General features: G+C 50.5%; 2 protein-coding genes across 4 annotated transcripts in view; one reads left to right on the top strand and one right to left on the bottom strand.

The window, feature by feature from the left end:
- det1 (DET1 partner of COP1 E3 ubiquitin ligase) overlaps positions 1–21,760 on the bottom strand; it is a 283,926-nt gene that overhangs the window by 82,496 nt on the left and 179,670 nt on the right. The gene's annotated exons all lie outside the window — the stretch shown is intronic.
- On the top strand, positions 340–21,572 carry akap13 (A-kinase anchoring protein 13). Of its 3 annotated transcripts, XM_062462661.1 has the most exons (29): positions 340–713; positions 2,111–2,167; positions 2,495–2,554; positions 2,849–3,032; positions 3,145–3,247; positions 3,793–3,915; positions 7,045–7,087; positions 7,489–7,600; positions 10,462–10,615; positions 11,295–11,362; positions 11,649–11,706; positions 11,859–12,012; positions 12,233–12,345; positions 12,592–12,738; positions 13,062–13,330; positions 13,559–13,684; positions 13,849–13,966; positions 14,145–14,396; positions 14,548–14,624; positions 14,794–14,975; positions 15,159–15,241; positions 15,340–15,528; positions 16,001–16,129; positions 16,573–16,643; positions 16,856–16,897; positions 17,085–17,135; positions 17,356–17,829; positions 18,343–18,724; positions 18,889–21,572. In XM_062462661.1, exons 1-29 carry the CDS (start codon positions 430–432, stop codon positions 18,942–18,944), a joined length of 4,161 nt encoding a protein of 1,386 aa, XP_062318645.1. In that variant the 5' UTR covers positions 340–429; the 3' UTR covers positions 18,945–21,572. The 3 variants fall into 3 exon arrangements, with proteins under 3 accessions (XP_062318645.1, XP_062318648.1, XP_062318647.1); XM_062462664.1 differs by lacking the exon at positions 3,793–3,915 and having other exon boundaries at positions 11,649–11,712; positions 17,088–17,135; XM_062462663.1 differs by lacking the exon at positions 3,793–3,915 and having other exon boundaries at positions 11,649–11,712.

Here is a 21,760-nt window from a genome sequence, read left to right as displayed (position 1 = left end):
CTAAATTGGATATGAAAAGTTCCCCACCCACTGCTTTTCTTCAAGGCAGTTTTCGCTGTGACGAGCAGCTCCATAGCTCACTCTGTCAGTCAGTCGCTCCTCTAAATTGTCCCCACCTCTGGGGCATGCAGGCACATGCTCACAGCTACTGCAGATACATGTTCTGTGTGAAGAGGCAGGTTATGCTGTAATGCTTCCTTTTATACCGAAATGTAAAAATTACACTTTGTAAAGATTTGTCGCAAACAAGATTATGAGTTTAGCCGTGCGTGAGAAGTGTACGGTGAAAGTGTAGCAGAGGGAACTCTCTTTCCCCAGCACCAGGCTCCATGGTTGACAGGGGTTCTGCTTGCTCTGTGTGCCCAGGTAGAGGCGCCTGTCTGTGGGCTGAGAGACAGCTCCAGTCAGGCGTCAGTGTCCTGCTCCTCCATGGAGGAGGTGAGCAGCCTCGGTCCTGGTCCTCCCTCACCCCAGACCGAAGGGCCGTCGGCGGGCTCGGGCGTGTCTGGCGGCCCCTGGCCCGGCTGGAACTCCACAGGCGGCAGGCGGACGGCAGGAGGAGGAGAGGAGGAGGAGGAGGAGAGGAAGGACAAGCTGACGGAGGTGTGCCCGGCTGTCCTCCACTCCTCCGCCCGTTCTCTCTCTCCGTTCCGCAGGCACAGCTGGGGGCCAGGGAAGAACCCCGCAGCAGAGACAGAGATGGGCCAGCGCAGGTGAGGCACACACACACACGCACACACCCGTTCTATTAGAGGCTGTTCCTCTCTCAGAGCTTGTCCTCACATGACTCCTACACCAGATACTGTATGTGTGTACGTATGTATGTGTGTGTGTGTGTCTGTCTGTGTGTGTGTGTGTCTCTATATTTACATTTACATTTACATTTATTCATTTAGCAGACGCTTTTATCCAAAGCGACTTCCAAGAGAGAGCTTTACAAAGTGCATAGGTCACTGATCATAACGAGATAGCCACAAAACATTGCAAGCAGCCAAAACATGAAGCACACATTGTGAACAACCAAAGTAAGTGCCAAAGGGAAGAACCATAAGAGCATGCAGTTAAACAAGTTACAATTAAACAACATGAACTGCTATAAGTGCAAGTGTACCTGTGGAAGAAAGCAAGCAACAATAATAAAAACAATATATCACAGCGAGTACAAAAATGTAAGTCAGTTACCACTAACCACAAGAGCAACAAGTCTCTAAGCAAGAGTCATTGTGATCCTTGAGGAAACTAACATCGGGTCAAGCGAACCATTCCTAAGTACCGTTGTACTCCCGGAACAAGTGCGTCTTGAGCCTTTTCTTGAAGGTGGAGAGACAGTCAGTGTCTCTGATGGAGGTGGGGAGTTGATTCCACCACTGGGGGGCCAGACAGGAGAAGAGCTTGTGTTGGGACCGGGCGGTCTTGAGCGGTGGGACCACCAGGCGGTTGTCTGAAGAAGACCGTAGGTGACGGGTGGGGGTGTAAGGCTGCAGGAGAGACTTGATGTAGACGGGTGCAGTCCCGTTCACTGCTCGGAAGGTCAATACCAGGGTCTTGAATCTGATACGGGCCATGATAGGTAGACAGTGGAGAGAGATGAGGAGCGGGGTAACATGGGAGCGTCTGGGTAGATTGTAGACCAGGCGGGCCGCTGCGTTCTGAATCCTCTGAAGGGGGCGGGTTGCACATGCTGGGAGACCAGCGAGCAGCGAGTTGCAATAGTCCAACTTGGACTATATATATGTGTGTGTGTGTGTTGAACCATGGCTATCCCTCAGGGGCCTGAATGCTGTACTACAGTACATCTTTATGTAGTCTGAAAGTAAACATGCTGGGAAAACTTAGTGTAGGTCAAACTGTGCTCCCTGAACCCTGACCTGGGAAAACAGCTGTGAGAAGCTGCTCCGGGAGAGAGACTGTACTGTTACATTAACCTCATGACATCACTTCCTCTGCCCATATGAACTCCAGTAGCCGCTTCTACTCAATCATTCAGTCAACATACCCAGTCATTCATTGAACCATTTACTTATTTATTTATTCATTCAATTTGAATCTCTCCATCCATCCATCCCTCCCTCCTCTCTTCTCGTCGCTCTCTCCATCCCTCCTTTTCCAGTTCTTTGAGAACTCAGTTGGAAGAAAAACCTGTGAAGCCGACCTCTCATAGGAGAAGGTAGTTACCTCCTCCCCCCATCCTTCCCCTCACCTTCACCCTCCAGACTCTCCTCCCCCTCCTTCCCCTCACCTTCACCCTCCAGACTCTCCTCCCCCTCCTTCCCCTCACCTTCACCCTCCAGACTCTCCTCCCCCTCCTTCCCCTCCCACTTGTCCCCCTCCTCATCTTCACCCTCCTCCTCATCCTCACCTTTCTACAATACAATATGGTGATCACATTTTTTTTGTTACATTTTGTGTCATTCATGAATACTCTCCACTCTCAATACCCATCCATCTTTCTCTTCCTCTCTCTTTCACGCATCCCCATCCATCCATCCATCAGTATGAGTTGGTGTCTGTCCAGCAGCCCTATCCCTGCCCAGGAACACTTTGACACCAGAAGGTATGCCAGTCAGTGGACAAACACTATGAAAGCATTGTTATTCATGAGTTATCAGAAATAACATTTACCAAGTATTCCTAAGCAGTGATGTAAGCTTGGTACACCGACAGGTCAAATGTTTGCACTGTTTAACAAGGGAGTCCTGTTCTGTGTCTAGCCACCAGTGTAGTTAATGTAACGTTACAGTAATGTGTTGCTATGTAAGTTACATGGTAGTTAATGTAACCTTCATGCTAAGTGTTGCCATGTGCTTTCATGGAGTTACAGAACAGAATGTTGTTGTTGTGTGGTCAGTTACAGTCTGGAAGGTCTGCCAGCACCGGGGGCTGCTGGAGCCCAGCCCTGCCCCAGCCAGCAGGCTTCAGAGCGGGGAGAGTGTGCAGGGCGTGCACCCCCTCTGGAGGGGGAGGAGAGAGGCTCTCTGGTCTCCCTGACCGAGGAGTCTGACCTGGGAGACGCTGGTAGCCTAGACAGCCAGGTACACACACGCATACCGCCACACACACACGCATACAGAGACTCACACGCTCACACACACCATCCTGATTGTCTCTCCTGTGTGTGTGTGTGTGTGTGTGTGTGTGTTCCAGAGGTCAGTCAGAGTGCTAACCACCAGACACAGCTGCTCCTCCATGCCCCTTCCCCTCACCAAGTCCATCTCCATGGTAACCATCAGCCACAGGGAGCTGGACGGTGAGTCTCCTGTCCTTCTATCTCTGTTTCCTGTCTCTCTCGTTCCTCTCTCTCTCTCTCTCTCTGTCTCTCTCACTGTCTCTGTCTCTCTCTCACTGTCTCTCTCACTGTCTCTCTCTCTCTCTCTCTCTCTCTCTCTCTCTCTCTCTCTCTCTCTCTCTCTCTCTCTCTCTCTCTCTCACTCACTGTCTCTGTCTCTGTCTCTCTCTCTCTCACTCACTGTCTCTGTCTCTCTCTGTCTCTCTCTCTGTCTCTCTCTCTCTCTGTCTCTCCTTTCCTCTCTCAGGGTGCTCCAGCTTCTCTCCTGGATCTCTAGAGTGTTCCGGTAGATAATCCAGCTGTGTGTATAAAACAGCCCAAGCATGCCCTTTAGCTGTACACATACGGAACAGACATCTAGCATGGTCTCTCTCAGGTCCTCTAGTGGGCTGTGCCAAGGTCCTGCCCCCCCCCCCCACCTGCAGGGTGACCCCCCCCTCAGGGACCTCTGGGTTCCTGTGTCGCTGTTAACCCTGTGTCTCCTGTCTGTGACCCTGGTGACCCAGCCAGCAGAAGCCCACGACCCAGGAGACGCATCTCCTTCTCCTTCAGCATCTCCCCGCTCCTCCCAAAGCCCAAAACGCTCTTTTCTATTGGCTCCTCCTCCAGTGACGAGGAGGAGGGTGTGCGTAAGTACCCAGAATTCCCTGCGTGGCCCGTCCTGCCCTGCTAGCTTCCTACGTTACTGCGTGTTGCCTAAATGGACGTACTATCCCTTTAATCCATTCCCTGTCACTGTAAATGGGTGTGCTGTCCCTTTAATCCACTTCCTGACACCGTAACACTGTGTCTAGTCTGGTCTAACCCGGGACTAGACCCTGCCTTCCTCAGCCCAGCCCAGGTTGGGGCTTCAGGGGGGTGCAGCTTCCTCCAGTGCTGCAGTACATTGCATCTCTGAGACTGAGTCAGACAGACGCAGCATTTTAGAGCTTTGCTATGACAGAACCTGATGAGTCTGATCTTACAGTTTCATTCAAACAGATAAGTGTTATCTGCTCAGACGTCCTCCTATCTATCACGGCTGTCAAGGATGTTTCGTCCAGCGCCCTCTCTCTCTCTCTCTGCTCTCCCTCTTGCTACTCTCTGGTCTCTCTCTCTCTCTCTGCTCTCCCTCTTGCTACTCTCTGGTCTCTCTCTCTCTCTCTCTCTGCTCTTTCTCTCTCGCTCTGCTCTCTCTCTCTCTCTGCTGGCGACTGAAAACCAGGCTGCAGCTTGCTGGTGCTGAGCAAAGAGAACTCTGTCTTGCATCCAGTGGAACATCTGGAAACATCATCATCACCATCATCCTCATCATCATCACTTCCTCTGTGGTTATTTAAGACTTACAGTCTTCTGTGGGAACAGCCATGAGGCCAGACTGTTCTTCGGTCTGGAGGAACCCACCATGTGACTGGACATAACTTCTCCTCTCCTCCCTTCTCCTCCTCTCTCCTTTCCCCCTCTCTTCTCTTCTCCTCTCCTCCCTTCTCTCCTCTCCTCTCTCCTCCTCTCCTCTCTCCTCCTCTCTCCTCTCCTCCTCTCCTCCTCTCTCCTCCTCTCCTCTCTCCTCCTCTCTCCTCTCCTCCTCTCCTCCTCTGTTCACACATTCCCTCCATTCATATCTGGGCTGGCTCTCCCTTCTCTCTCCAGGAAGCTTTTCTCTTCGTGTTTCTCAGTTTTTCCACTGGAGGTCAACTCATTCCTCCACCATTCTTTCCCTTGTTTGAAATCCACATAAACACATTTCAAAGTGTTCCTTTTGGGCTTCACAGATGCTGAAAGGGATCGTGTTTCCTTCAGAACTGTACAGGCTGCCCCCACCCTCGCTCCACAGAGTCTTGTAAAGAAATAGTTTCAGGATAATATAAAGAAGAATATCCACTAGACACTGTTACAGTGTCTGGCTGTTTACATTGCTACCGTGTCTGGCTGTTTACACTGTTACAGTGTTACAGTGTCTGGCTGTTTACATTGTTACAGTGTCTGGCGGTTTACAGTGTTACAGTGTTGCCGTGTCTGACTGTTTACACTTACAGTGTTACAGTGTCTGGCTGTTTACATTGTTACAGTGTCTGGCGGTTTACAGTGTTACAGTGTTGCAGTGTCTGGCTGTTTACAGTGTTACAGTGTCTGGCGGTTTACAGTGTTACAGTGTTGCAGTGTCTGGCTGTTTACAGTGTTACAGTGTCTGGCGGTTTACAGTGTTACAGTGTCTGGCTGTTTACAGTGTTACAGTGTCTGGCTGTTTACAGTGTTGCCGTGTCTGACTGTTTACACTTACAGTGTTACAGTGTCTGGCTGTTTACAGTGTTACAGTGTTGCAGTGTCTGGCTGTTTACAGTGTTACAGTGTCTGGCTGTTTACAGTGTTGCCGTGTCTGACTGTTTACACTTACAGTGTTACAGTGTCTGGCGGTTTACAGTGTTACAGTGTTGCCGTGTCTGGCTGTTTACACTTACATTGTCTGGCTGTTTACAGTGTTACAGTGTCTGGCGGTTTACAGTGTTACAGTGTTTGGCTGTTTACAGTGTCTGGCTGTTTACAGTGTCTGGCTGTTTACAGTGTTACCGTGTCTGGCTGTTTACAGTGTTTAGCTGTTTACAGTGTTACAGTGTCTGGCTGTTTACAGTGTTACCGTGTCTGGCTGTTTACAGTGTCTGGCTGTTTACACTGTTACAGTGTCTGGCTGTTTACAGTGTTACCGTGTCTGGCTGTTTACAGTGTTTAGCTGTTTACAGTGTTACAGTGTCTGGCTGTTTACAGTGTTACCGTGTCTGGCTGTTTACAGTGTCTGGCTGTTTACAGTGTTACAGTGTCTGGCTGTTTACAGTGTTACCGTGTCTGGCTGTTTACAGTGTTTAGCTGTTTACAGTGTTACAGTGTCTGGCTGTTTACAGTGTTACCGTGTCTGGCTGTTTACAGTGTGTGGCTGTTTACACTGTTACAGTGTCTGGCTGTTTACACTGTTACAGTGTCTGGCTGTTTACAGTGTTACCGTGTCTGGCTGTTTACAGTGTCTGGCTGTTTACACTGTTACAGTGTCTGGCTGTTTACACTGTTACCGTGTCTGGCTGTTTACACTGTTACAGTGTCTGGCTGTTTACACTGTTACCGTGTCTGGCTGTTTACAGTGTCTGGCTGTTTACACTGTTACAGTGTCTGGCTGTTTACACTGTTACCGTGTCTGGCTGTTTACAGTGTCTGGCTGTTTACAATGTTACAGTGTCTGGCTGTTTACACTGTTACAGTGTCTGGTTATTATTGTTTAACAGTGCCCGGCTTTTCCTCCCCAGTTGTGTAGTTACATCACATTAGGAGGAAATGTGCAGTCCTGCTGTGCTGCAGTACTGTGTGTGTGTTTGTGTGTGTGCTGTTGTACTCTAGTTAATCAGTCGTGTCGTGAACCTGTTAAGTGTCGTTTGACCTTTAACCTTCCTCACTAGGTCCCCCACTGACAACACGCTATGACATCATAATGCTTCATGTTTACGAGGATGTCACATGATGAAGCCGCAATGTAATCATTTGCCTAGCCTATAAACTCTGCCACAGCTAGGAACTAGTCATTTCTCGAAAGTGTATTTAGCGAAGACCTACTGGAATAGATATCTGTCATGAGAAGCTTGAGCAGATTGTTATTTACAGAAGTTTACGCTTCTTACTGGTTGTATTTGTTGTGTCAAACGTGACTCAGCAAAACGCCATCCAAAACACGGTCTGGAACCCTGAACTGCTATTGGCCTAGCTCTTCTCCTGACTTCTCTTTGTTCATCCTATAGGAGCGGGGTCGTTCTCCAGCACGTCCGGGTCCATAGAGTACAGGTGAGATGCACTCACCTGCTACATCACCACCACACACCTGCTACATCACCACCACACACCTGCTACATCACCACCACACACCTGCTACATCACCACCACACACCTGCTACATCACCACCACACACCTGCTACATCACCACCACACACCTGCTACATCACCACCACACACCTGCTACATCACCACCACACACCTGCTACATCACCACCACACACCTGCTACATCACCACCACACACCTGCTACATCACCACCACACACCTGCTACATCACCACCACACACCTGCTACATCACCACCACACACCTGCTACATCACCACCACACACCTGCTACATCACCACCACACACCTGCTACATCACCACCACACACCTGCTACATACTGTACTTGGTGTGTGTGTGTCAGCATCTCGGAGGAGGACCCCGGCCCACTGAGGACTGAGACAGAGAGCAGAACAGGTACCAAGGTGAGCCGCACCTTCAGCTACCTGAAGAACAAGATGAGTAAGAAGAACAAGGTGAGTTCTCCCTGGCCTCCTCATCTCTCTCCTCCTCTCATCTTCCCTTCTCTCCTCCTCTCTCTCCATCTCCTCCTTTCCTTTCCTCACCTCTTCCTCCCCCCCACCTCTCACTTGCTCCTTCTCCTCGCTCGCCTCTCTTCTTCTCTTCTCACTTCTCCTCCATCCATCTCCTCTCTTCTCGTGTCCTCTCCTCCCTCCTCTCTTCTCGTGTCCTCTCCTCCCCCCTCTCTTCTCGTTTCTCCTCTCCTCCTGCCTTTCCTCCTCCCCTATATCCTGCCCATCTCTCTCTTCTCCTCTCTCCTGGTCCTCCCTGTCCTCTCCTCGGTCCGCGTGTCCTCTCCGTGACATGGTCGTTCGGGCGTGTGATTAGTGAAACACAGTCAGAATGGAGGACGTGAGTAAGATAGGGCTGGGTTTTGTAATGATGGATGAAGTAACAGTGTGGTCAGAGTTAGGTCTGTCTGTCATCCGATCCTCCTCAGCTGCACTGTAATATCCTCTCCTCACCATGCAGGCTGCATCTCAACAGTCTAGGATGACCTCCTTCCCCTCTCCTCCCCCTGCCCTTCTCCTGGGTGTTTAGGCTTGTGATAGGTGCTGATCTGTGGGCATCCGTACAGCCCTCTGAACCAGACAGGTGTGAGTGCGGTCAGTATTGTACCAGGAAGGTGGACCCAGTTCACAGTCTTATCCTCTCATCAGCTCCTATCAGATCAGAATCAGAATGAAGTTTATTTGCCAAGTAAGTGTACACAAGCAAGGAATTTACTTTTGTGGGCAGGTAATCAGTGCACACATCTAATAAACATCTAAGAATCTTAGAAATGTGCGTGCAGTCATTAGATATCCAGTTAGAGCAGGCTGGAGGTGACTGGGGAGGACGTGTTCTCTGCTTATTGAGATGCCCCCGTCCTGAGGACGTGTTCTCTGCTTATTGAGATGTCCCCGTCCTGAGGACGTGTTCTCTGCTTATTGAGATGCCCCCGTCCTGAGGACGTGTTCTCTGCTTATTGAGATGCCCCCGTCCTGAGGACGTGTTCTCTGCTTATTGAGATGCCCCCGTCCTGAGGACGTGTTCTCTGCTTATTGAGATGCCCCCGTCCTGAGGACGTGTTCTCTGCTTATTGAGATGCCCCCGTCCTGAGGACGTGTTCTCTGCTTATTGAGATGCCCCCGTCCTGAGGACGTGTTCTCTGCTTATTGAGATGCCCCCGTCCTGAGGACGTGTTCTCTGCTTATTGAGATGCCCCCGTCCTGAGGACGTGTTCTCTGCTTATTGAGATGCCCCCCTCCTAGCAGAGCGTTGCAGCCACCAGAGGAAGTAGGACAGGAAACAGGCGGTGTTGCATCTTTGCTGTAATCGCAAAAATCGCACCTACCTGACTCAAATATATCTTTATTTCTGCTTAAAAACTGCAGGGGAAGGAAATGTAGTGTCCCCATCCAAGCTGGTTGTGTTGTCTGGTAATATCTTATTCTTACAGATTATGTGATTTAATCTCTTCAGGTTATTTAACTGCATTTTCAGATTATGATACTTCATCTTCAGATTATGTGACTGTATCTTCAGATCCTCAAGTAGGAGTTCTGAGGGCCAGGTTCATGAACACAGATCAAACCTGGCTCTTGACTATCAATATGTCAATAGAGTCGTCCATTAGAAACACTACCCAAACAACTCTCCTCAGTATCGGACACCTTATTCTTTCTTAAAGAATGTGTTTCCCATCTCTTGGCTGGCTAGTTGGCTGGATGTTTATGGTTAGAAACAGGCTCCTTGTGGTCGGGGGCATTAGGGTCATTTCTCTGGGGTGTTCCAGTGTTTTGCCAGCATTAGGCAGAGCTGTGACAACACACAGAAGCCCTTTTTTAAGATAACTGTGTCTTTAAGATAGTTTTGCGAGTTACACAGCTGGCAGGAAGTTGCTCTCTTGCAGGCTTCCTGGTTTAGCTCTCAAATACCAAAGAGACAGACTGACAGACACTCTGAAGAGAGGAAGACAGCCAGCCAAGAAAGCAGATAGATAGGCAGGCGGACCAGCAGGCAGGCAGACAGGTAGACAGTCAGACAGCCGGACAGGCTGACAGGCAACAAAACAGACAGACAGGCAGCAGAGAAGCCCAGGAGGTGATTGTCTTGGAAGAGGTGTTTGAAGCAGACAGGAGTGATGTTGTGTAAGAGGATCCTGGCACAGACTCGCTCACTGAGGCTGAGAGCGGTAGGTGGGGGGGACAGGTGTGTGTGTGGGCAGGGGACAGGTGCGTGTGTGGGCAGGGGACAGGTGTGTGTGTGGGCAGGGGACAGGTGTGTGTGTGGGCAGGGGACAGGTGTGTGTGTGGGCAGGGTACAGGTGTGTGTGTGTGGGCGGGGGGGGGGTACCAGGGTGCACAGTTATGCATGGTAGTAATGTTTTACCTGTCTAACTAACCTGTTTATCAGTGTTCTCCTGGCTTATATCAGTGTTATGCAGTTATGTCAGTGTAGCGCCTGGTTCTAACAGTCTTACCCTGGGTTCTATCAATGTTCTCCTGGGTTCTACCAATGTTCTCCTGCCAGTGTGGTAGTGACAGCTCCTCCTCTCTCTAACCCTCCTCCTCTCTCCTCTCCTCCTCGCTCTAACCCTCCTCTCTCTAACCCTCCTCCTCTCTCCTCTCCTCCTCTCTCTAACCCTCCTCCTCTCTCCTCTCCTCCTCTCTCTAACCCTCCTCCTCTCTCCTCTGCTCCTCTCTAACCCTCCTCCTCTCTCCTCCTCTCTCCTCTCCTCCTCTCTCCTCTCCTCCTCTCTCTAACCCTCCTCCTCTCCTCCTCTCTCCTCTCCTCCTCTCTCTAACTGTCTGCTGCCTCTCTCTCTGTGCAGGAGAAGGACAAGGACCGGAGTCGAGAGAAGGAAAAGGAGTCCAAGGACAAGACAGTGAACGGCCATGTGTTCAGCCTGGCCATACCACCTCCCGCCACTGGGTGTCAGCACTGCAGCAAAACCATCAACGCTAAAGAAGCCTTCCTCTGTACCAGTAAGACTCTTGGATTCATACCGTCACCCTGCCCTGCCCTGCCCTATCCTACTCTAGAGTAATGGATAGGGCCTTTCGTTGAGTTATGACCCCTATCCTATGTCATTACTCCAAATACCAGTTGGTATTTGGAGTTGGATGTAATGTGCAATAAATATGGAGCCAAGTGTTGACCTTGGCTCTACAGGTGCCAAATCAGACTCAAATGAATACTAACCCTTACCCTGCCCTGCTCTGCCCTAGTAACTAACACTCTCTGTTCTGCTTGAAACCACTTCCTCTGGCTCAGTCTTCTTGGCAACAAAACAAACACCCAAGCACACGTCCGCAGCATGCAAACACCCCTGGAACGCCCCGCCCCCTTCCTCTTCTGGGTAAAGGGCTAGGTTTCCCTGACAGGGATGTTTAAGACATTTTAACAGATTTGCATCTTACTATCTTAAGCATTTACAGATTTGCCGGCCCGTGTGTTTACAGGATATCTCTGCCTGAGTGTGTGTCTTAAGGGTGTGTGTGTGTGTGTGTGGGAAGATCAAAGTCACTGTTGGTCTAGGATCTAGGTCATGTTCAGCCACCTCCTATTTACGAGCTGTTCTAGCTTGTTTCCTTATTGCACTTTCCTGTTGCTGTGTGTGTGCGTGTATGGAACCTGGGCTCTGAGATGACCGTGTCATTACAGACTGCAGCGCTCAAGTCCATAAGGGCTGTAGGGAGAACCTGCCTGTCTGTGCCAAGGTCAAGATGAAGGTATGTTCCAATCAACTGTACACGCTTACAATCTGAATCACAGACACACACAATCATACTGTACACACTCACACAGAATCCCACACACATTCTCATTGGCATTGCAGAACAGCATGTGTTTGTGTGTCTGTCTACATGTGAAGTCCTGCCTACATTTCCAGGAAATAGATCTGCTGTTAACGTCAGTGAAACACAGTATATCAGAACCAGATGTCATATTCCAATGACTTTCCACCATTTCTCTGTGTGTTCGCTCATGTGTGTCTACGCTTGTGTGTCTGTCTAGCAACAGAAACAGCAGTCCATGCCAGATACAGCATCTATGCCTGGAGTCGCAATGAGAAGTAAATGTAATAATACACTCATGCTAAGGTTTAACTTAACCATGATAAACACGGTTTAATATTGTCTTTATAACAGAAAATCACATTTATGTCAAAATTCACTTTCAGGTCCCATCTAAGCTTACATGTTCATACTATGTGTTTTTATTCAGCATCCTCGTTGTCACGGGAACGACCCCTGTCTGCCATCTCACCCCTTGACGACCAAGTGGCAATGATGCCCCCCCCTCGCAGGAATCCCAGCATCCTCTCCTTCTCCAACCACAACCCTCTCTCCAAGAGCATCTCCATCAGTAACATCGCTGGGTAAGATCATCCTCTCTCCTCCCCTCTCCTAACCTCCTCCTCTCCTAATCTCCTACCCTCTCACCCTCTCACCTCCTCTCCTAACCTCCTAATCTCCTCATCTCCTATCCTCCCCTCTCCTCTCCTAACCTCCTCATCTCCTCTCCTAACCTCCTCATCTCCTATCCTAACCTCCTCATCTCCTCTTCTAACCTCCTCTCTCCTCTTCTCTCCTCTCCAGGCCAGTGGTGGAGGACATGTCTCTGAGAGGGTTTAAGTACCTGTCCCAGTCCACCGAGGCTCTGCACAAGACCAGCAAGATCAACGAGTCCACAGAGTCCCTCACAGATGAAGGTAATATAGACTCCGTTGGAACACGTTTTGGGAGTCGAATATAATTAGAATTGTGAAAACATTTATATAAATTGAATGCTGAAATTACTGTTCAGATGTGTTAAAAAATATATATTATATTTGAATATTTAAAATGATAAAGAATGAAATTCTAATGGGATTATAGAGGATGAATGTCAGCTCGTCTGTCCACTGTCTCCAAACCCCTCTCACTCTCTAAACTGTGTGTGTGTGTGTGTGTTCCAGGGACAGAGATGATAGACAGCCAGCTGATGGGGGAGTTTGAGGCGGAGGTGAGGAGGCTGGAGGGAGACTCGTGGAGCTTCAGCATGGAGAAGAAGTTTGTCAAACAGCAGAAGAAGGAAGTGGTGAAGAGACAGGACGTCATCTACGGTGAGATGAAGTTACACCCTGACAGTACCGTGATGACCATCTGTTTGCAGTCTGTATTTAGTGCTTCCCATTTAGTCAAACTACTTTACTGTTGTGCTACTGCCCCTCTCCCCGCCCCTCTCCTCTCCCCGCCCCTCTCCTCTCCCCGCCCCTCTCCCCGCCCCTCTCCTCTCCCCGCCCCTCTCCCCGCCCCTCACCTCTCCCCGCCCCTCACCTCTCCCCGCCCCTCTCCCCGCCCCTCACCTCTCCCCGCCCCTCTCCCCGCCCCTCCCCGCCCCTCTCCTCTCCCCGCCCCTCTCCCCCCCCCCCCCCCCCCCCTCCAGAGCTGCTCCAGACAGAGATGCACCACGTGCGGACCCTCCGGATCCTGTCTGAGGTGTACAGTAAGGGGCTCCAGAGGGAGGTGCAGCTGGACAGGGAGACTCTGAGCAGGATGCTGCCTGTGCTGGATGAGCTGCTGGAGCTGCACACCTGCTTCTTCACCAGCCTGCTGGAGCGCAAGAGGGCCTCGCTGGTGGACGACAGCAGGGATGACGGCAGGGACGACAGCTGCTACCTCATCCGCAGGATAGGGGACGTCCTTCTGGCGCAGGTTAGCACTCGTTACTAGGGAATAGAGATGGCAGAAGGACACACATCCGTTACTCAAGTAGAAGTACAGATACTTGTGTTTAAGAAGACCGGTGAAAGTTGAAGTTCTGACTACACTTTTTCACTTCACAAATTTCCAACCTTTTTTTTATCACACAGTCCTCATCAAGTACCCATCAATGATGCAAACTTATTTTTCTAAACTTTTTGTCATTTTTTGTTTTTCCAGTTCTCAGGCCCGACTGCAGAGCGGATGAAGAAGGTGTACGGGAAGTTCTGCAGCCGCCACAACGAGGCGGTCAACCTCTACAAGGACCTCCACGCACGGGACAAACGCTTCCAAGCCTTCATCAAGGTACTCCATCACTTCTACTGGGATGCTGTTATACTGCTGCTGGTTGTCATAGTTCCTATGTAACTACAGTGTATAGTAGGGGATTGGAGAGGAAGCCATTGTAGCTGATTGAGACGCAGCCATGGCTGTTCTAGTAGACTGACTGAGTCTCTTGACCTCCTCAGAAAAAAATGAGCAGCACAATTGTCAGGAGACTCGGCATCCCAGAATGCATCTTGTTAGTGACGCAACGAATCACCAAGTACCCAGTCCTGCTCCAGAGGGTACTGCAGCACACCAAAGGTACAACACACACACACACACACACACACACACACAGACTCAACGGAGTGATGGATGACCTCTTCCCCGTGAGAGATGACACATCCTGTCCCCCCTAATGTGATGTAACTTCCTGTTCCCCTAAGTGATGACACTTCCTGTCCCCCCTGAATGATGTAACTTCCTGTGCCCTCTGCAGAGAGCGAGGAGGACTACGAGGGCGTGAGCCAGGCCCTGAAGCAGGTGAAGGAGGTGATTGCGGCGGTGGACTGCAGGGTGAACGAGCAGGAAAAGAAGCGGAGGCTGAAGGAGGTGTACGCACGCACAGACAGCAAGTCCATCATGAGGATGAAGAGCGGCCAGATGTTCGCCAGGGAGGACCTGCTCAGGGGGCGCAGGCTGGTGCATGATGGGACGCTGCAGCTCAAGAACTCTGCAGGACGTCTGAAAGGTAGGAGGGACTTCACCTGTCTGCTCTGATCTGTACCTCTCTGTCCTCGAGCCCTCTCTCTCTCTCTCTCTCTCTCTCTATCCCTCTCTTGCTGTCTCTGTGTCTCTCTTCCTCTGTCCGTCTGACCTCTCTGTCCTGTGTTGTTCTCCAGAGGTCCAGGCCATGCTCTTGTCAGATGTCTTCGTGTTCCTTCAGGAGAAAGACCAGAAGTTTGTTTTTGCTTCTCTGGTAGGTTGCCTCTCCTCCTCCACACCTACACCACCAGCACGACCCTGAGAAGGAACACAACCATGTCATTGTTCATTAAGTGTTCTTGAAAGTGAAATATTTCTCTCTGTTCTTCTTTATTCCTCCCTCCCTCTCTCTCACCCCCACCCCCCCCCCCCCCCACCCCCAGGACCAGCGCTCCACAGTGATCTCTCTCCAGAAGCTGATTGTGCGGGAGGTGGCTAATGAGGAGCGAGGCCTGTTCCTGATCACGGCGGGGATCGAGAAGCCAGAGATGGTGGAGGTGATGGCCAGTAGCCGGGAGGAGAGGAACACCTGGAGGCAGCTCATACAGGACGCCATGCACTGCATGTGAGTCACACACACACACACACTTGTATACTCTCATATACACACACAAACACACATATATACACAAGAAAGCAACTACAGGATGCCATGCACTGCATGTGAGTCTCACACACACAGTCAACAGTGGTGTTGTCATGGTGATGGTGGTGTTGTTATGGTGATGGTGTCGTGCTGGTGTTCCAGAGAGAAGGATGAAGACGAGGGTGTTCCCAGTGAGAACGAGGAGGACAGGAGACAGTTGGAGAGTAAGGCCAGGGAGGTCAGAGGTTAGTCCCCTTTCACACCTTCATCCTACACTCATCCCTCACTCTACACTCATCCCTGTCTTCATCCTATACTCATCCCTGTCCTCTGCCCCCATCAGAAAAATTGAGAAGGAAGGATGAGGAGATTGTGACGCTATTGGAAGAGAAGATCCACATCTTCAGAGACATGAGCGAGGGCCCGCCCCCTGACGAGCCCAGCCCACCAATCAGGAGCCGGATGCTCTTCAGGGCCACTCCTGATGATGTCACCAAGGGCGAACCAATCATGAAGGACGCCCTGAAGGAAGGTAGGTTGAATAGGATGGAGGCGTGGCTTATACCTGAACACTGGCTTTAGGGTGGCCTGGTGTGTGACGTGGGGTCATAAGGTGGACGTCAAGACGTGGTTAAAGGCCACGTTTAACATATGCTCATTCATTATTGGTCTCACTGTTGAATCACTTCAACACACCCACTGTCAGTGTGTTTACATTTACATTTAGTCATTTAGCAGACGCTCTTATCCAGAGCGACTTACAGTAAGTACAGGGACATTCCCCCCGAGGCAAGTAGGGTGAAGTGCCTTGCCCAAGGACACAACGTCATTTGGCACGGCCGGGAATCGAACTGGCAACCTTCAGATTACTACCCCGACTCCCTAACCACTCAGCTATCTGACTCCCTTTCCATGAGAAGTGAGGAAGAGAGGGGATGGGGACTGAGGGAGAGAAAGGGGAGAGTGGTAATAAACAGGATGTGTGTGTGTGTGTGTGTGTCCAGTGGAGACGCTGCATATGCTGGTGAACAGCGGCCTGGGCGGGGCCGTGGTGGCGAGCTCCCAGGATGCACCTGGGGCCGCCGTGTGTCTGCCGCGCCGGGCTGAGACCTTCGGAGGCTTCGACAGCAAGAGTGAGACTCCACACACACTACACACACACACTACACACACACACTACACACACACTATCCACACACACACTATCCACACACACTCCACACACACACTCCACACACACACTACACACACACACACTATCCTCACACACTACACACACACACTCCACACACACACTCCACACACACACTATCCTCACACACTCTCTCCTCACACACTCTCTCCTCACACACTCTCTCCTCACACACTCTCTCCTCACACACTCTATCAATATTGATATTGATATCTGATGTCTATCAACACACTAACACTCCACACACACACACACACACACACACACACTTTCTTCTATACACCCAGTCTATTCAGGACACACACAAGGACACGAGGGGTTGTTCTGTAGCAGAACCTTGCTGTTCTGTTCTGATGTGTGATGTTGTGTTCTTCCCTGCTTCAGACGGAGATAGAGAAGAGGGCGGTGACTCACCAGACCTTCGCAGGACTGAGTCAGACAGCGTCTTAAAGAAGGTAGTGTAATCACCGCAAGTCCTGCTGCTTTCACATGTGTGAACGTGTTTCCTGTGCATGTGTTCATGCGTGGGGTCGCTGTGTAAGTGTGAACACACCATGTGTCTAAACATGTGTGAGCGTGAGTGTGCGAGCGTCTGTGTGTGTGTAACTGTCCGCAGACTGCCACTTGCTGTAGCAAAGCTGACCTGTAGTTCTGCTCCCATCCACAGGGTGGCAACACCAACCTGGTCCTGCTCAAGAGGAACAATGAGGTACAACAGCACTGTGTGCACACAGCTCAGCAGGGGAGAGTCGTACAGCAGGCTGGGTTTAGAATCTGTACCTGTAAAGTTATTGAGTGGGGCTGTTCATTGCATGTTATGTGTGTTGTGTTATGTTATGGCTAGGGTTATGGTGGACGTTATGGAGAGTGTGTTGTGATGGTGTGTTGTTTTCTAGCAGGTTCTCCACAGTGTCACTCATCTCCATGACCTGCTCAGCACTCTGCAGGTACTGCTCCTCTCTCTCTCCCTGTGTCTCAGTAGATCTCCTTTAGTCTCTCCTCTTTGAGTCTCTCTGAGTCTCTCCACTGCTACTCTCTCTCTCTATTGTCCTCTCTATTGTCGTCTCCGCAGACTCCTTCTGCCCTAACCTGATGATTGTTAAACGTACTGTATATCAATCACTAAATCTGTATCTGTGTGTGTGTGTGTGTGTGTGTGCGCTTCAGGCCGTGGTGGTCCAGCAGGACTCCTACATCGAGGACCAGCGGCAGACCCTTAGCGAGCGCCCCCACCCCTCGCGCCACTCCTCCTCCTCCTCCTCCCTCTCGTCCTCCTCCTCCTCGCGGCCCTCCTCCCTCATCGAGCAGGAGAAGCAGCGCAGCCTGGAGCGGCAGAGGCAGGAGGCGGCCCAGCTGCAGAGGCAGCAGGCCGCGCACGTCGAGGAGCGGCGGCGGCGGGAGCGGGAATGGGAGGCGCGCGAGAAGGAGCTGGTGTCCCGGGAGGAGCAGGTGGCCGGGCAGGAGGAGGAGAGCGCCAGGAGGTGCAAGGAGCTGGAGGAGGAGAGGCAGCAGCTGCAGCGCTGGAAGGAGGAGTACCAGAGAGATCTGGAGAGGCTGAGGGACGCTCAGAGGAAGCTGGAGAGAGAGAGGGAGGCGCTGAGCAGGGAGGCGCAGAGGGGGCAGCTGCTGAAGAAGGCTGAGGTGAGATGGGCTGGGCTGGGGCGACGGATTGTGTGTGTGTTTGTGTGTGTGTGTGTGTTTGTGTGTGTGTGTGTGTGTTGCTGGGTGTATTTTTGTGTGTGTTCCTGATGTGGTGGTTTATCTCTGTGTGTGTCTACAGTTTTGTGTGGTGTGTTTGTAATGCTGTGGTGTGTGTTTGTAGAGGTGTGGTGTGTGTGTGTGTGTGTTCCTGGTACTGTGGTGTGTAGAGGTGTGGTGTGTGTGTTCCTGGTACTGTGGTGTGTACAGGTGTGGTGTGTGTGTTCCTGGTACTGTGGTGTGTAGAGGTGTGGTGTGTGTGTTCCTGGTACTGTGGTGTGTAGAGGTGTGGTGTGTTCCTGGTACTGTGGTGTGTAGAGGTGTGGTGTGTTCCTGGTACTGTGGTGTGTAGAGGTGTGGTGTGTGTGTTCCTGGTACTGTGGTGTGTACAGGTGTGGTGTGTGTGTTCCTGGTACTGTGGTGTGGTGTTGACCCATGTTGTCGTGTTCCTTCCAGGCTGAGCTGCACCAGAAGGCCCAGGTGCCCCCCTCCCAGGTGCCCCCCTCCCAGGTGCCCCCCTCCCAGGTGCCCCCCTCCCGGACCCCCTCCACTACCTCCGAAGACTCCCTCAAGTTCCTCAGCTCCAGTTCCCTGGACGGAGAGAAGGAGGTGGGCAGAGCTGAGCTGTCGTGCTCCGCCCCCAGCGCTGGCCACTCCTTTCTCAGGATGGGCTCCAAGAGGAAGGGCAAGAACCTCAACCTCTTCTCCTCCTCCTCATCCTCCTCCCAGGCTGGGGAGCCCCAGCACCAGCTTCCCTCCAGGCTCCTCCAGCTCTCCAAGAAGGACAAGAAAGACAAGAAGAAGAACAAGGGCAAGGGTCCCAAGCTGCAGCTGTCTGGTAAGAGCCCGATCCAGTTGCGTCGTCAAGGTCAAATTATAGTACAATGGTTAACATAGAAAATCCCTATTAACAATGTTCAAGATTCTTGTGTTGCTTGTAGGGTGTAAACTCCGAGCCCTAATCCTGGTGTAACATACTGTCATGTTCTGCCTTCTCCCCAGACGACCAGCCCAGCGTGACCTTGGAACCTCCTGCTGATGGAGAAGTCTTCTGCTGACCCCTGACCCCCGACCCCCACGCAGCTGTGGACAGGAACAGGACTGTTGAACACAGGAAGCACTCAATCACTTCCTGTGACCTTGTCCTTGGTTGCTGTGGCAACGTGCAACACACTCTGACTGTCTGGCTGCTTGTCTGTGACGGTTGGAGGTGTTGACTTTGGGACTGCTGTGGCCTCAGTCGTGTCAGAGCCCCTGAAGTCCTCCACCTGTGGCACAGGACACGCCACATCCAACCACATACCCCAGCTAGCAGGGGCTCGATGTCACGTGTCAACAGGCTGGTCACCATGGGGATTCAGGGGCGGAGTGATCCGGATATGTGATGTGTTCGGATATGCTGTAAACACATGACTGCCCCTGATTGAGTGGAGCTTTGACAGTGGTTTTCTGTTGTGTCACTAGCATGAAATATAGCAAGGTTAAGACAACAACATCCACACAACGTGGACATTCGGACATGGTTGAGACCAGTGACAATTCGTCACCCGTAGCAACAGATTGGAAAGTTAGCTACAAGCTAATGGTAGCTGTAACTCCTTAAAACGGAGTCCTTGAAGAATTAACCTCCACGAAATACGTGAAGTCTCGAGGGGCAATGAGTCGATGTGTCTCATCCTGATTGATCCTCGTTGTGCCTTACGTCTACCTTGGTTCTTGTGCCTGTCCCATCGACCCTGCCTAGCCAGGCTTGACGAGCGGATACAGAGCAGACGGCCATCAGAGTCAGACAGGAGTAATGGATCCATGAGTCACCACAGCAGGATGGATCTGGGTTGAGGAAGTGGAGTACAGACAAAGCCAAAGAGAAACAGGAGGGAGAAAAGGAGATTAGAGTGGAGGGAAGGAGAGAGAGAGGAGGGAAGGAGAGAGAGAGGAGGGCGTCTCAGAGAGAGGGACTAGCGAGAGAGGAAATGCCATAGAGAGAGGAGGAGAAAGAGCTTGTATGAAGGAAAGAGAGTCGAGGATAAGAAATGACGTCTGGGTCACGACTGGCAGTCCTCTTCCTCAGATGGATGTCATGGACACAGTGTGACCAGAGAAGCCTTCGGATAGAAACATTTGTGGTTCTTTAAATGCTCTCTCTCTCCCTCTCTCTCTCTCCCTCTCCCCCTCTCTCTCTCTCCCTCTCTCTCTCTCTCTCTCCCTCTGAATCACAAATCAGTCACATCCTCTTTTATTAGTCAGTCACTGCCAAACATGCTGTGAGAGGGGATGAGCACTTTAGTTTGAATCATAAAGGGAGAGAGAAATGGTGAGAGAGAAGAGGAGAGAGAGAGAGAGAGAGGGGGAGGGAGGGAGAGGGAGAGAGAGAGAGAGAGAGAGGGAGGGAGAGAGAGAGAGAGAGAGAGAGAGAGAGAGAGAGAGAGAGAGAGAGAGAGAGAGAGAGAGAGAGAGAGAGAGAGGGGGAGAGAGAGAGAGTCGTTCTCCTCCCTGCTTTAATATGAGTCACAGTCAACCTGCATGGAAGCAGATCAATATTAGCATGTTCTGTAATTCACTCAGATATTCAAATACGTTTTATTGTTTTGTACAGAAATATTTAATAATGAGATTGTGAATAGTCTTGTATGCCTGCGGTAGTCCTCATGTTGTCACCTTGTTTGAAACTAAATCGGTTGGTCAGTGAAGAATGCAAGACTGGCCCTGCTTAGACCAAGACCCATGCAATCAAACCAAGATTCACAGATGGAAATGTTGATTAATAGCCCTCCCTCCCCCTCGCTTGTGACCTCAGCACCCGGCTGTTATTGATGGCTGTGTGATGGCTGTCGCCTCCTGTGCCTCTAGAAGGGGGGAGTGGGGTTGATTACCTCCAAATATGAAGCCAAATATTTCTGCTTGTCAGCAGGTTTGTAAGCAGAGGCATCCACTAACACGTGGGGCTCGTCATTCCTCGCATCTCATTACAGGTTTTCATCCTGTGATGATTTATCCTTCATTCTGGTTTCCACCACCAGAGGGCAGTGTGGTCTTGATTTCTTTATTTTTTGTTGAACTTTTTATTTTTTTAAATGTTTTTCTCTGAAAGCCATGCACAATAGTTTGTGGTCAAGTGACTAAATATACTGATTCAATCACTTCATCAAGTCAGTGAGGGTTGCTTGCCTTCTCTGTAACGAAAGCACAGAGAGATATAATTTATATTTTAATTGGTTCGTTTAGTCCTTTAACTTAACAGATTCCCTAGTTCAGGTGTGATCACCACACCTGTCCTCTGTACACACTTCTGAGCTTGCTAGCGTTTCATTGGCTAACACAAAGATAGGAGAGACTGCCTCCAGTTAAAATGCACTAGAATATATTAACCAATGAGCTTTAAGGAGTGGGGTGTGGTTCTGACAGTGATACCAGTGCTTACAGATCTGTGTGTGTTTGTACTCAAAAGGTACAGATGTATTTTCTTGCTGTTTCTCTGTAAAAAGGGCAAAGCAACAAGTATGTAAATAGGAGCCATGTACAAAATTGAACTTTTAAAGTTTTGATTATAGATGATCTTTCTTCTTCTTGGGTTGATTGAAGCGTTTTCTAACGAGGCTTTATTTATGTTTCCACGGCTTTGGAGGCAAAGACAACATGTACATCTGTTTGTTTCACCTTAATAAATAACTATTATTGTGCGTCAACTGAGTATGACTACAGGTATGTGAGTGACTGTATTGGTACATAGTTGATTGTGTGTGTGTGTGTGTGAGAGAGAGTGTGTTTGTGCTTGTGTGTGTGATAATTGTCTGAGTGTGTTTGACTGTATTTACATGTTTGAGTTAGCATAAGTTTATATTGTATCCTTGGCTATTTTATCCCCTGTGTGTGC

The sequence above is a fragment of the Osmerus eperlanus genome, chromosome 5, assembly GCF_963692335.1.
Source record: "Osmerus eperlanus chromosome 5, fOsmEpe2.1, whole genome shotgun sequence".
In the NCBI taxonomy this organism is placed as follows: domain Eukaryota; kingdom Metazoa; phylum Chordata; class Actinopteri; order Osmeriformes; family Osmeridae; genus Osmerus; species Osmerus eperlanus.
The sequence above is the reverse complement of the archived record's forward strand: the minus strand, read 5'-3'. Positions and strand labels throughout refer to the sequence as shown.

Coding starts and splice junctions, on each gene's coding strand:
- akap13 (XM_062462661.1), top strand. CDS start 430: ATGGAGGAGGTGAGCAGCCTCGGTCCTGGTCCTCCCTCACCCCAGACC. Junction 12,346..12,591: donor AGAGTCCCTCACAGATGAAG/GTAATATAGACT, acceptor TGTGTGTTCCAG/GGACAGAGATGATAGACAGC. Junction 18,725..18,888: donor TCCCAAGCTGCAGCTGTCTG/GTAAGAGCCCGA, acceptor CCTTCTCCCCAG/ACGACCAGCCCAGCGTGACC.